At 57.3% G+C, this 13,526-nt stretch overlaps 4 protein-coding genes across 4 annotated transcripts; 3 read left to right on the plus strand and 1 right to left on the minus strand.

The window, feature by feature from the left end:
- Positions 1-315: 315 nt before the first annotated feature.
- On the minus strand, positions 316-2,066 carry B0I36DRAFT_348098 (GLE1-like protein-domain-containing protein; the record flags this gene model as incomplete). Its single annotated transcript, XM_046156645.1, has 2 exons — positions 316-1,101; positions 1,167-2,066. The coding sequence occupies 2 exons, from the start codon at positions 2,064-2,066 to the stop codon at positions 316-318; spliced, it is 1,686 nt and encodes a 561-aa protein (XP_046013794.1).
- Positions 2,067-4,887: 2,821 nt separating this feature from the next.
- Positions 4,888-9,904, plus strand: B0I36DRAFT_320458 (uncharacterized protein). The gene is made up of 4 exons (XM_046153555.1): positions 4,888-5,427; positions 5,504-7,986; positions 8,074-9,434; positions 9,497-9,904. The coding sequence occupies exons 1-4, from the start codon at positions 5,241-5,243 to the stop codon at positions 9,534-9,536; spliced, it is 4,071 nt and encodes a 1,356-aa protein (XP_046013795.1). The 5' UTR covers positions 4,888-5,240; the 3' UTR covers positions 9,537-9,904.
- A 556-nt stretch (positions 9,905-10,460) lies between these two features.
- On the plus strand, positions 10,461-11,022 carry B0I36DRAFT_320460 (uncharacterized protein; the record flags this gene model as incomplete). Its single annotated transcript, XM_046153556.1, has 1 exon — positions 10,461-11,022. One exon carries the CDS (start codon positions 10,464-10,466, stop codon positions 10,632-10,634), a length of 171 nt encoding a protein of 56 aa, XP_046013796.1. The 3' UTR covers positions 10,635-11,022.
- Positions 11,023-11,283: 261 nt separating this feature from the next.
- B0I36DRAFT_103064 (ferritin-like domain-containing protein) lies at positions 11,284-12,710 on the plus strand. The gene is made up of 2 exons (XM_046147747.1): positions 11,284-11,623; positions 11,694-12,710. The coding sequence occupies exons 1-2, from the start codon at positions 11,451-11,453 to the stop codon at positions 12,484-12,486; spliced, it is 966 nt and encodes a 321-aa protein (XP_046013797.1). The 5' UTR covers positions 11,284-11,450; the 3' UTR covers positions 12,487-12,710.
- The last annotated feature ends 816 nt before the right edge of the window (positions 12,711-13,526 follow it).

Here is a 13,526-nt window from a genome sequence, read left to right on the forward strand (position 1 = left end):
CAATAAATACCAGCTATAATCGGCCGTCGAATCGGCGTTCTCGCCATTTGCTGATAAATACATGTCATTCAAAAGACGAACCGCTGGTATACCAGATCACAAGATGACTACTCCCAAAAGACAATGAGTAATGCCTGAAACGCCTGGCGACAGCCATCGAGCTCGGCGTAAGCGCCTGCCCTCTCCCAATATCTGATTGTGATAGTACGGAAAATAAAAAATCTAGATGCTATGATGGCATGATATAACATGAGAACGGGCCCTTTTTGGGGGTTTACTTGAAAAAGTTACACAGATTCCTTCCCATGCAGCAGGTCACGACAGATCTATCCCGAGATCACGCTTTAGGATATCGGGCAGGACCTGCAGGGCCAAGACTCCGGGGGACTTGCCCGCTGCAGGGATTCGGGCAGGGAACTCGATGAGTGCCTTGCGCATGGCGGCAATGGCCTGGCTGCCATAAAATCCGATAAAGCGCTCCTCATACGTCTCGAGCATGGCGCGGACCACGACGCACTGCGTGTTGGATATCTCGTCCGGCGGCGTGTTGAGGATCCGCGCAAGGCTTGTCCAGTAGTTTCTCGGAGGCCAGGGGTTTGTGTTGGCTGACCGCGAAAAGTCGCGCATCGAGATGGCGGCGTAGCCTACGCCCAGGCCCTTCATGCGGTCAATGTGCGCCTGCTCGGGAATCCAGCCGGGGCCGTCCTTTTTCCAGCCTAGTCGTAGCCGGCCTTGTTCTGTCTTTTCGCTGCCCCGGTAGCCAAATAGCACGGGGCATCCTACGCGCAACTTGGCCATCAGGATGTCCACGAGAGATTTGCCTCGCCACAGATATAAGGGATTCGAGAAGATCATGGCGGCAACCACGCCGACGGGATCGGCCGATTTGGGCTGCGCGCCACACTCGTTGACAAATTGGTTTATGATAGCCTTGGAGAATTGATTCAGAAGATAGAGGAAGAGTGACGGCAACTGCGGCTCGTTCCACTGCGCTCCTTGTACCGGTTCCCTGCGGTCGGTGATGTAGTCGTGTGGATCTACCAGTTCGCTAGGCACCGAGCCGGCTAGGGACTCTTTCAGAATGTTCTGGATCGCGGCAACCTTGAACGTGGTACATGTTAGTGACTGGCCGCCGCATATGTCAGAGGCTTCTTCGATGTACGTACCTGTGTCTTGTTTCCTCCCTTCCCACTGACCAGTTGACCCATATTCTTCCTCAACTCCCTACGCATGTCTCCTAGGCGCGTCTTGAGTGCAGGAGACGCTTTCGCCTGCTGTGCGATGGACGCCCGCAGTTTCTTTAGGTTCTGGTGTATGGTGACATATCGGTCGGGCGCTGCTGGTTGCGCCACCTGCGCAGGTCGAGCAGCAGCTGCGGTTGTCAGAGTGCCATTGGTCTGGAGCGCTTGAGGTTTGGATGCGCCGCCAAACGGATTGGGCTTCGGTTGAGTGAATGGCGAATTTGTAGTCGTGTTGAAGGGATTTGAACCTGCTGCCTCCTTCAAGCCTGAAGCGGGTTGTTTCACGATACTCGCCACTCCATTCAGGCCGGACGTGTTGTTCGCAGGTACCACTGCAGTTGCTTGCGGCTCTTCCTTGTGAGGTTGGGACGTGACTGGGGCCGCGGAGGCTGCCTTTGGTGGTTCAGCCTGTGCAGACGGCGGCGGCGCTGCGGGCTTCGCTGCAGCTGGGGGTGCCGGCGCTGGTGCTGGCGGATCTGGCTGTGGAGGGAGCGGTGGTACTGTCTTTGCTTTCAAGGCTCGTAACCGCTCCTGCTCAGCTCGAAGCTGTTCCTCCTGCCTAATCCGCTGCTCCTCGGCCCGCTGCTGTTCACGGATCGTCCTCTGTTGCTCTTGTAACCGCTTTGTTTCTTCTTGCAGCTCATACGAGTGGTAGACCCGGATCGCGGCTTCTCGTACACGGTCGTGCTCGGCTTGCGCTGCTGTAAGCGCATCTTTGTGGCTTAGCTCGGTGTTTCGGTCGGTGTTTCGGTTGTCGGTGAGGAAGCTTGGCACCGGGCTTGTCCATTGAGCCCGAGTGCGCTGCGCGGGGGGGGTTCCAGCCATTGCAGTAAGTCTTGTTGGCCTCAAGCCATGTCCCTGACGTCAATGATGCCTGCGCCCGGCTGATGCTTGCTACGAATTCGAATCGTGGCAGGCCGAGGCCGTGTTCGCCCTGCTGATCTGGCAAGGCCCAAAGGTGTGATCGAAGATGCCGGGGTCCGTTGGCTCAAAGCTAGAGTGAAGCTTGAGACTGGCGTTGCAAGCTCGTGGCTTTTACTGGGAGCTCGCGTTAATGTTTGGTGGTGGTTTGGCGCAAAGAGCTTCGCTTTTTGGGCTTATCGACGAGGCTGGACGTTCAAGACAGGAGGCTGAGATTGGCTGCCGCGTCGTCGAGGTTGGGGTCTGCTGGGTCCACAATCGCGTTATCGGCCATTAAAGCCACACCATGTCCGGCAAATTCACACCCTACATTCCTGGCGGATGGAGGGCACTGACCTCACCAAGCTGAAGACCTTGCTCCAGGTGCAAGTGCGAGAAAAGCTCCGGACGTTTGGCGTGCTGTATTGCGAGTCAACAGTCGAAAGGGTTCTCCCTGGCACTAATCACTTGATAATGATATCACACCTCGCAGAAGGCTTTCTTGCGCTCAGGTTCGCGGCCACGAGCCCCTAAGAGGGGGCAGCTCAAGCTTTTCAGCGAGGTGACAAGTCTGGAACAAGCCGATTGACTTCTGGTGCAGCTCAGACTATCTTTGCCCAATAGGTGCGGCTTGAGTCTTTCCAGCTCGGAACATCACCTTATTAGCTGTCTGTGATATCATGATCGGACGACTCCCATTCAATGCTGCCTTCGTCTTTGGTTGTCGGGCAGAGGCCTTCTGATGCGGCACGCATTCCTTTAGATAGTAAAGAAGCAGTCGAATGCGCACCTGAGGTCGCTTTCCCAAAATCCAGACGTGGCAGTCCTGGATTCTCGTCGTCGATGAGAACTGACGTCGATCTAAGTTGTATGGGTTTGTCCGGCCCACCGAGCTTGGATCCTTGACATGTCTGTTGTCTCAGCTTCGAGTTTTGTTTGAACGCTAATCCATCAGGGCCCAAAATTTCATTAAGACGGGGTTCGTCCCTCCTGGTGGTTGAGCACCCACTCAAGGGTCTCATGGCTTCCTATCAAGTCGGACTACGAGACCACCAGCATGCTCACCAGGTCATAATGCGGAACAGCTGGCAAGACGCAGACCTGCCGGGCCGAGCCGAATGAGAACCCCCCCGGTAACATGGGAAGCGTAAGTTTATTGCCCATTTCACGAGAAGCGCCAAGCGAGGATGTGCTACCACCATTCTCTGCACGATATACAGTCATGGACGGCGATACTGTTTGATTTCGGGATTAGCCAGCCAGGTCAGACAACTTACGAGAATCCAACCCAATCTTTTTAGCCCTTTTCAGAACAAGTGGCCGGGCGTCCCTCCCAGTTCAGTTTCGCAGCTGCAGTCGAGCATGATGTCCACGAGGTTTAGCTTGCAAGGCCAGTCAGTGACGTGAAGTCACCGACAGCTTGGTCCCGATTGTGCTCAACTCTTCACGCCAAGCAGAATAGCCACTCGAAGGATGCCATCATAGCCACGCTCAACACAGAGTCATTGCCATCAGGCGACGTTGCTGGGCGACATTGGGTCCCACGTTCTTGATGTGAGGAAGCTAACACACCTGACTCTCGTGTTGCCTTGCCCGAGTGGGGCGAGAAACCTAGCCCCTGAGAGCCACCACCTCAACAGCCCCTGCCCAGCGTGCCATCCGCCGCCACATGGGTAGGGTCGAGACAGGGGCTCGAGCTGTCCCCTGGCGGATCTCCCACGTCGGCGCTGCGTAACTACCTGACGAGGCCTGTTCACTTTGTGCCGCGCACCCTAGGAACTGTATCAAACAGGAAACCCAGGGCCCTCGTTGGTGTGTTACAGAACACCACTGTTCTGCCCGAGTCGCCACTCATGTACGAGCCGAAATGGGCCAGATGGCACCAGAGATGTTGCCTCGTCATACCATGTTTCGATAGTGTCTGGCGAAGTCCACGGCAACTGTGGTTGTGACCCATTCCAAATCTGCTAGAACGGCCGGTCCGGGCTTTTGGGCCGAACTCGGTGGGCTGACAGTCGAGACGCCGTGTCAGCACATCGGCAGAGTCGACCTGTACGAAGGTGTCGTCATGGTGCAGCAGGATTGCATCCGAGGAGGCCTGGATGCGGGCAAGAAGAGCAGGATCAGCCAGCTCCATTTCTGGGCTCCTGAGGGACGAGACGAGGCATGCTTGATTCGTTTCGAGAGACTGGTGGGTGAGGAGATGGCTCGGCCCCCATGAGAGCGGGGGGACGGTGGCGTGGAGAGACAGTCGTGAGCTGCGGAACAAGTCGTTGCCCAGCGGCGGCGCTAGGCCAGCATCCTGGGTCGTGGAGGCCAGCTCGAGACCAATGACAGCACCCTGCCAAGTGCGTTCTGGACATCCACTTGCCCCTCGACGTCTGGTGCGGGAGATGCTCTCGTGGGGCGGGCCACCTCGAGGAGCTGGGACAGCTAGAGCTGTCGTTGCTGCTGCTCCCTGGAAGGCCCCGTCCGGGAGAATGGGGGGGGGTTGCTTGCCCAGGTGGCCCGGACCGCCTGGCAACCCACTTGCTCGCACTCTAAGCCGTACGTCGTCACCACTAAGAGGACCGCCAGCTGCTACCTACAGTGCTCGCCCCGGGGAGAGCTGCTCGGTTGTCCACCTACCAAAGGGCCCCCCTGTCAGACCTGCTCGTGCTGTGTGCTGTGCTGTGCTGTGCTCTGCCATTGTCCCAGCTTCCCCTCCTTTCCTCTTCTTGGTGAAGACATCACTTTCTCGTCTGCACCAATCTCTCCCCTTTCCCTCACATCCATCCATCACCCTCTCTCCCACACAAGCCCTCCGCGCCATCTTTGACGTTCCTTCCGTCGAGGCTGCCTTGCTCCTTCATCTGAGCATCGAGCTAGACACATTGCTCCGCACCCTCCTTATCACGCACGCAGCCTGTTTTTGACACGCACGCAACTCCAATCACCTCTACTCACACATCCACACACACACACACCACCTCAAGGCCTACCGCTTCGAAAGCAATTTCCATCACAGCCTTCTACCAACCGGGTACAACTTGTCTCTGAGACCTTCCAAAGTATAACACGCACTGCACGTGCACCCCTGACAGCTTGAGCTAGCCCATCATGGACCAGCAACAGCAACAGCAGCCTCCGGCGGCGGCGGGCCAGCAGCAGGCTCCGGCCCAGGCTCCTCAACAAGCACCACCTACCGGTGGTGTCCATGGTCCTGCTGGTCGGCGCCTCCATATTGCTCATAGGAGAAGTCCTTCAGAGCTCACGCCGCTCATGAGCATGTTTGCCAATCCCGGAAGTGAGTCCACCAGTTTCCCATTGGGTCCTTTCGTGGTTTGATCAGAGCTGACATCCCTCTTTTATTGGATGAACAGTGGAACAGCTAGCTATCCAGCAACAAATCGAGCTCCTACAGCAGCAACAGCAACAGCTTCAAGCTACTCATCAGCAATATATGAACATGGGCATGATTGCCCCTGGTCAGATCGCTCCGGGCAATCAGTTCAACCCGTTGCAACCCAACATGGGCAACATCGCGCCGCAAAACGCATTCCAGTTTCCGCCTCAGCAGCAGAACATCCCCATGGGTGGCACTCCAAGCCAGCCAATGACACATCGCCGTAATCAGTCGGCAATTCCTAACATGAACGTGGGACCGCCCCCTGCCCCATCTTCGGGAGCATCCGGCTCAGCCTTTGGCCAGTTCGAAAGTCCTGCAGGCCAAGGGCGCGGCGAGAATGCTACTCGTGGCGGTCGGGGTGGCTCTGGTGGTGGTCATCAGCGCCGGCACTCCTTGGCTCTGGCCGACGCAAAGAAGGCTGCCGAGCTCGCGCAGCAGAAGAAAACCACCTCTGGTTTCTCGTTCCCCGCCGCTCCCGACCCGAATGCCGAAGAGACGAAACCTGCTCCCGTCGATACCCCCATCGCTCAAGGCTCGACTACTCGTGGTGGCCGCGGTGGGCATGGCAGAAGTCAGAGCATGGCTGTAGGCAGCGGCACGCGGGGTGGCGGTGCTGGCCGTGGTGATAGTGACGCCAACCGTCGTGGAGGTCATGGCCGAACAGCGTCGCGCAACTTTGAGGGCAACTGGCGCAACCAAGCTCAGACTCAGGGTGGCGAGCAGCAGGGCCAGCAAGGTAGTTTCCAACCAGGCCACCGCTCTCGTGGCTCAGTCAACCAGTCCATCTCAGGCATGGGCGCCTTCCAGTTCCCGGCGCAGCCACAGCTCATGCAAATGCCCGGCCAGATCCCCCTGATGCCTCAGATGTATCCCGGTGGACAGCTCAACCCCATGCAGATTAGCCAGCTGCAAGCTCTGCAGGCTGCACAGATGGGCGGTCAGCAGTTTGTTGGCCTCCAAGGCAGCCAGCACGCTGCGCAGATGGGCGGCCAGCAGTCACAGCAGCAACAGCGCAAGACACTTTTTACACCATACCTACCGCAAGCCACGCTCCCTGCGCTGCTCGGGGACGGCCAGTTGGTTTCTGGTATCCTCCGTGTCAACAAGAAGAACCGTAGTGATGCCTACGTCACCACATCTGATGGACTCCTAGACGCCGATATCTTCATTTGCGGTAGCAAAGACCGCAACAGAGCTCTGGAAGGCGATCTCGTCGCAGTCGAGCTTCTTGATGTCGATGAGGTTTGGTCGCAGAAGCGCGAGAAGGAGGAGAAGAAGAAACGCAAAGATATTACCGACACCCGCTCCGGATCAGTTAGTGGCACTGCCCCTTCCACCTCGGCCAATGGTGACGATAACAATGCGTCCGAGGGTGGTCTGCGCCGCCGTGGAAGTCTCCGCCAGAGGCCCACACAGAAGAAGAATGACGATGTCGAAGTGGAGGGCCAAAGCCTACTGCTTGTCGAAGAGGAGGAAATCAACGACGAGTCGAAGCCTCTCTATGCTGGCCACATTGTAGCTGTCGTTGAACGTGTACCTGGTCAGATGTTCTCCGGAACCCTCGGTCTTCTCCGACCCAGCAGTCAAGCTACCAAGGAGAAGCAGGAGGCGGAGCGTGCCGCTCGCGATGGTGGTCGCGCCCAGGAGAGCCGGCAACAGGACAAGCCCAAGATTGTGTGGTTTAAGCCGACCGATAAGCGTGTGCCTCTGATTGCTATTCCTACGGAGCAGGCACCGCGTGACTTTGTCGAGAAACACCAGGACTATGCCGACAGAATCTTCGTCGCCTGCATCAAGCGCTGGCCCATTACCTCGCTGCATCCCTTCGGCACGTTGGTGGAGCAGCTTGGCAAGATGGGTGACCTCAAGGTCGAGACGGATGCGCTGCTCAGGGACAACAACTTCTCCTCTGAGGAGTTCTCCGAAGCTGTCCTCCGCAGCGTTGGTCTCCAGGATTGGTCCCTCGAGAAGGAGGACGAAGCAGCGGTCGGTAATCGCCGCGACTTCCGCGACGAGACTACCTTCACTCTCGACATTGCTGGCAACGGCACCTTGAGCAATGCTGTTCACTTGAAGACCGAGGCCGATGGCAAGATTGAGATTGGTATTCACGTTCCAGACGTCTCGCACTTCGTCAAGCCCAACTCGCTCGTGGACCGTGAGGCCAAGAAGCGTGGTACCGCTGTGCAGTTGGTCAACCGTGTGTGTGCTCTGCTACCCCCGAAGATTGCCTCCGAGCTCTGCACTCTTACCCCCGGCGAGGACAGGCTGACTGTTAGCGTTGTCTTCCGGGTCAACCCCCACACTGGTGCGGTCGCCGAAGGAGACACTTGGGTCGGCAAGAGTATCACGAAGAGTGCCGCGAAGCTCTCGCTCGCCGAGCTTGACGCTGGCCTTGAGGCAGGCGCGGAGTTCAAGCATGACGCCGTTTCCGCGAAAGATCTTCAGATCCTCAACGTAAGTTTGACCGGAGCTTGGCATCGAAAGCCTTCGTTGCTACCGCGAAACCATCAATACAATATGAAATACTAATTAGACGAACAGGTTGTCGCCCAGAAACTGCGAGAATCGCGTCTGGGAAGTGATGGAGAACCCATTGCACCCCTTCGCCTGCTGCATGGACTCGACGATGAAATCATTCCGATTCAGCAGAACATTTTCGACTGTACAACCGGCACTGAGCTGGTGGAGGAGCTCTTCCACAAGGCCAACGTCGCTGTTGCTCAGAAACTCGCAGAAGGTCTACCCGAGAAGGCCCTTCTCCGTCGCCAGGCTGCGCCGAATGCTCGCCGCCTGCAGACCTTTGTCGACCGCATGAGAGCTCTTGGATACGACATGGATACCACCAGCAGTGGTACACTTCAGAACAGCCTGTTCAAGGTCGAAGATGCTGATTTCCGCAAGGGCATGGAGACGCTCTTGATCAAGAGCATGAACCGTGCCAAGTACTTCATTGGTGGTAAGACCAATAAGCAGCTCTGGCCCCACTATGCTCTGAACGCGCCGCTATACACTCATTTCACTGCGCCTACTCGGCGCTATGCTGACATCATTGTCCATCGCCAACTTGAGTCTGTCCTTTCCGAAGGCGCCATCGAGTACAACGAGGACATTGAGAATCTTGTCAAGACCATCGAGTCTTGTAACACGAAGAAGGACTCTGCACAAAATGCCCAGGAGCAGAGCATCCACATTGAGTCCTGCCGGGCAATGGACCAGAAGCGTCAGGAGGCTAACGGAGATCTGATTGCCGAGGGCATTGTGCTCTGCGTTTACGAGTCCGCGTTCGATGTTCTCATTCCCGAATGGGGCTTCGAGAAGCGGGTGCACTGCGACCAGCTGCCTCTGAAAAAGGCCGAATTCCGCAAGGAGAAGCGCGTGCTGGAGCTGTACTGGGAGAAGGGCGTTCCCAGCTCTGCGTACGTCCCCGAGGATGAGAGGCCAAAGGCCCAGGCATCACAGAGAATGACCAACGCCATGGCCGCTGCACGCCACGCTGAGCAAGCGGAGCGGGCCAAGAAGGAACGTGAGGAGGCGACCCGCAAGCAGACCGAGACCGGTACCATGTCGACTGACGACGTCGACGCCCTGTTTGATGACGATGACGAGGACAACGCATCTGACATCACGGAGGCCATGGCCGGTGCTTCGTTGGCTGAGCGGCCAACCCAGAGTGTTCCCGGGTCGCCTACTCGTGGCACCGCCGACGCCTCTGGCAACCTTCACCGTACTCGCTCAGACTCGAAGGTGCCTGTTGCCGAGCCTGTCGAGGGTCGTCTGACGAACAAGGAAAAGTACCTCAAGTTCTTCTCGCTGAGAGAGGAGGGTGGCGAGTACATCCAGGATGTCACTGAGATGACTCGTGTGCCCGTCATCCTCAAGACTGACCTCTCAAAGAGCCCACCGTAAGTTGCGACCCTGCTCGCGTCCCTTTGATTATATCAGCAGATCCACTGACAATCAACAGTTGCTTGACGATCCGGTCGCTGAACCCTTACGCCTTGTAAATTCGAGATTCACCATGGGATGTGGAGTGTGTCCAGCCTGATGGCTTTGGCATGCCTGCAAGAGATGGAGATGGGATGAAGCGCCATCCATTGTCCACGCCAATGCTTGGCGACTGGGAGGCGACGGGCTACACCGCTACAGATAACATGAGAAACTGAGGGCCGTGCTCCACTAGGACCGCTGGCCATGCGACAGGGTAGAGAAAATGGGGAGCTGAACTGTAAGCATATGCTATGCAGGGGAATGCTGAGGGGTCTGGGACTATAATATCAACAAAGACTGTGGCATGCAGAGGCTACGAGCTCGAAGGATTAGCTAGGAACAAGAAAAAGCGACATGTATTTGATTCAAAGCCACCACGATTCAGATATTGCGGGACGTTTGGAACGTGCCTGGCCGAGCTCGGGACCTAGATCCGAGCGTTTCGAGCCATCTGAAGACGCAGGCCGTATGCGGCGGCCATGGAAGACTGGTCCAGAGAGAGAGTGTGTGTCCTCGGCTAGTCCAAACTTTGCAATTGACCCACCGTGCGGTCCTGTCCATGATGAGCCTACGAGAACGGGGCAGCGAGGATGCCGGGTGAGGTTGCACCGGAGGCCATAAGAAGGGGCTGCTATGAGGAAAGGAGGCGGCTGCACCGGGGTTTCAAGGCGGCCGGCTGACAGAGGCCCCGGGGTGGTGAGCCGGGGGATGCTAGAGCATACGGCGGGCCACAGAGGGCAGCCCCCTGGCAGGCGAGAGCGCCGAGAGGGCTGAAACCGGCTCCTGCGTCAAGGGGTGTCGGAACACCCTGCCTGGGGCGCCCTTCTGCACAAGTGCTGCACATGTGCACGCGAGCTGCTCTCTTAGGTAAGCACGCAGAAGGTCTGCCTGGAGGCGGCCAGCAACACCTTCTCGCATCTGCGGTCGAACCCTGCCATCTCGCCATGTTTCGTGTTTCGCCAGGAGACACCTCCGTGAGCACCACTCCTCGGCTCCGCCAAGGCGGTCCTGTGTCGAGGCTGGCGCCCATGGCCAGCCACATATACCCCGTGGTCGCCATGCCCACCACTCAGGAGCAGCGCCCACCGCCGGCGATGGGTCCTGATCTGATATGAGATGGCCCCTCCGACGGGGAACCCTCTGCGGATGGCGCACTGGACCTACACCAGGCCGGCAGAGCTCCAGCCCGGCAGGAGAACGAAGCCCTGTCACCACTTTCCCCCCCTAGAGATGCCCGTTAGGCTCTGCCCTGCAGGGGATGACCCCGTTGCCATGGGCTCGTTATTGGCCAGCCAGCCCCCCAGCACGGCCGACGACTCTTCCGTCCATCTAAACGTCCCAAGTCTGTCGAGCCTCGTCCCGGCCCCGGGGGGTGGGGTTGCCGTTGCTACGCCAGAGAGCCGTGGTGCCTGGCTGCCCACCCTTGGTTCCAACGTTGTCTTTAAGTTGCCGCGCCCCTCGTCTATCGTTGTCTCTGGTTTCTGTTTCCCCTCCTCATCCCGTCTACTTCTCTCTCTCACTTGTGTGCGGTCCGTCTTTCGTCTTCAAGCACTGGTTTGCTTATCTTCCCGGGATCGACTCCTATACTATCCTTAACGACTACTTGGTTGTGTATACAGCGATTCTCCCAATCCTAATCCGCCTAATACCAACCTCTCTCTCCTCGGCTTCATTGTCCCTCTTTCTCTCGGTATAGCCAGGCTGGTCTTTGCTATCTACGACGACGAAACGACAAACTCGACTTTTATATACTTAATACTTTTTTCCAATAACTTTGGAATATCATTCGCCGACGCTGTCGCTACCTTCGGACCAGCACCCGCACGATCTTGGACACCTGAGATCAATATTCGCAAAGTAGAAAAAGGACTTTTGGATATATCCGCAAGACAACAGAAGCAGCAGAAGAAACCAAAAAAAACACCACCAAAATGCCTTCCTTCAGCAAGATCGCGACCCTCGTGGCTGGCTTCGCCGCCGCCGTCTCTGCCGCCCCGGCTGCTCCCCAGCTCACGGCCCGCCAGACCAAGATGTACGAGATGGCCAAGCGCCAGAACGCCGGTGCTGCCGCCCTCGGCATCTCTGACGTCGACATTGCCCAGTTGTAAGTTCCTCTTCTGGTGGCGGTCATAAACTTGTAGGCGCAAACAAAAAGACTGACACACGACCTACAGCGCCTTGACTCTGGAGTGGCTCGAGAACGAGTTCTACAGACAGGGTTTCCTCAAGTTTGGCGACGACGCCTTCCGCGCGCTCGGCCTCAACGACCAGCAGCTCTCCGACCTCAAGTCGATTGGCAAGTCGGAGGAGACGCACGTCGTGACCCTGACGTCGGCCATTGCTGCCGCCGGTGTCCAGCCCGTCCAGCCCTGCACGTACAACTTTGGCTTCACCGACGCGGCCGGCATGGTCGCCACTGCCGCGGTGCTCGAGAGCGTCGGTGTCTCTGCCTACCTCGGCGCGGCGACGCTCATCTTCGACCCCAAGATCCTCGCCCTCGCGGGCTCTATCTTGACCGTCGAGGCGCGCCACCAGTCTTTCATCCGCGCCGCCTCGGGTATCGTCGCCAGCCCGTCGCCCTTTGACACCCCACTGGGCCCCAAGGCCGTCTTCTCCCTCGCTGCCCCCTTCATCCAGTCCTGCCCCGAGGGCTCCAACCTCATCCTCACTGCCTTCCCCACCCTCGCCCTCGCCAGCCCCCAGGCCGCCGAGGTGAAGACCCTCGTCGCCGGCAGCATGCTCAACTTCCAGAGCGACGCCGCCGCCGGTGCCACCTTCTGCGGCTTCACCAACTCTGGCGCGGCCGGCGGCACCTCCTTCACCCCGTTCACTGCCGGCACCGGCTGCGCGCTTCCCCCCAACTTGTCCGGCCTCGTGTACGTGTCGCTCACCAACGCCGCGCCCAAGACTGGTGTCATCACCGATGCCATTACGATGGCTGGTCCTACTGTTCTCCAGCTGTCTTAAGCGGGAGAACCTGGGAGGGGTGTCTTTGAGTTCAAGTTACGAATAGCGTGTATGTGTGTGTAATGCATGTGAGAAGGGGTTCAATGGGTCTTCGATTCTTTTTGTACTAGGAGAGGAGGGTGTCCCCTGACAGTGGAAGGAAGGGGGAGCCAAAAGAAGGAAGCAGCGATTTTTTATACCCTGGTGTTATTTTTTTTTTTAGTCCTTTCGGAAAGACAAAATAAGAGCCTACAGCATCTTGTTCCTCCACCTCTCTCTCATTATCTCTCTCCCTCTCTCGAATCCCAAGGTTCGGATGTCTCGTGAGCTTGTAGATCAAACGCACGGGGCACTCTGGATTTTGAGTCGAGGGTTGTCTGAGAGCTGTGAGAAAGGAAGGATGCTGTGGGTTTTTATAGACTTTTGTTCGGACTACATGTCAGTCTTCAATTCTCTGGTGTGTTTGTGTTATACTATGTGTCTTGTATTGTGGTCGTGGGATGGACGAATGCCAACAAAGAACAGTAATGCATGTAGGCTTGGAAGGACTGGCTTGGAAGTATAACATGAGGGCACAAAAGCTCTCTTGAAACAGACAAAAATCCTTTTATTATTCTCAAGAACCCTCCTACGACCACCTCTATGCTGTGATGGGAGCTCGCAAGGCCAAACATATTTGCTTGTATAAGTCTCCTTGTCAGCCTTTTCTTCTGATCCTGTCCATGCCTTATTGTTGAGGTCTGTTGACGAGCTTGATGGGAGTGAGAGTGGTCAAGTGTGTGCTATTAAAGTGACAAGGCTCTCTCCCTCGTGGGCACTCCGTCGGCATCTTATTGGCCCGCAGCTTCTCCTCCCGTCCACTCAAGCATTCCCGTGCGGAGAAGGCCAAGTCCTGTCGCTCATGCATACTTTGTATGTGCGGGGAGAAGCTTTGGCCGTTGTCATTGGACAGAATCTGCGACCTAGGCGCAGTCTAGTTGTCCTCGGACCGGCGCGAATGGGGGCGGGCGGCGCACGCGGAAACCAAAGGTTGGTGGTGGTGGTGGTGACCTTGCGCCCCC

The sequence above is a fragment of the Microdochium trichocladiopsis genome, assembly GCF_020744255.1.
Source record: "Microdochium trichocladiopsis strain MPI-CAGE-CH-0230 chromosome Unknown B0I36scaffold_4, whole genome shotgun sequence".
Lineage (NCBI taxonomy): Eukaryota > Fungi > Ascomycota > Sordariomycetes > Xylariales > Microdochiaceae > Microdochium > Microdochium trichocladiopsis.

Coding starts and splice junctions, on each gene's coding strand:
- B0I36DRAFT_103064 (XM_046147747.1), top strand. CDS start 11,451: ATGCCTTCCTTCAGCAAGATCGCGACCCTCGTGGCTGGCTTCGCCGCC. Junction 11,624..11,693: donor GACGTCGACATTGCCCAGTT/GTAAGTTCCTCT, acceptor CACGACCTACAG/CGCCTTGACTCTGGAGTGGC.
- B0I36DRAFT_320458 (XM_046153555.1), top strand. CDS start 5,241: ATGGACCAGCAACAGCAACAGCAGCCTCCGGCGGCGGCGGGCCAGCAG. Junction 5,428..5,503: donor CATGTTTGCCAATCCCGGAA/GTGAGTCCACCA, acceptor TTGGATGAACAG/TGGAACAGCTAGCTATCCAG. Junction 7,987..8,073: donor AAGATCTTCAGATCCTCAAC/GTAAGTTTGACC, acceptor TTAGACGAACAG/GTTGTCGCCCAGAAACTGCG.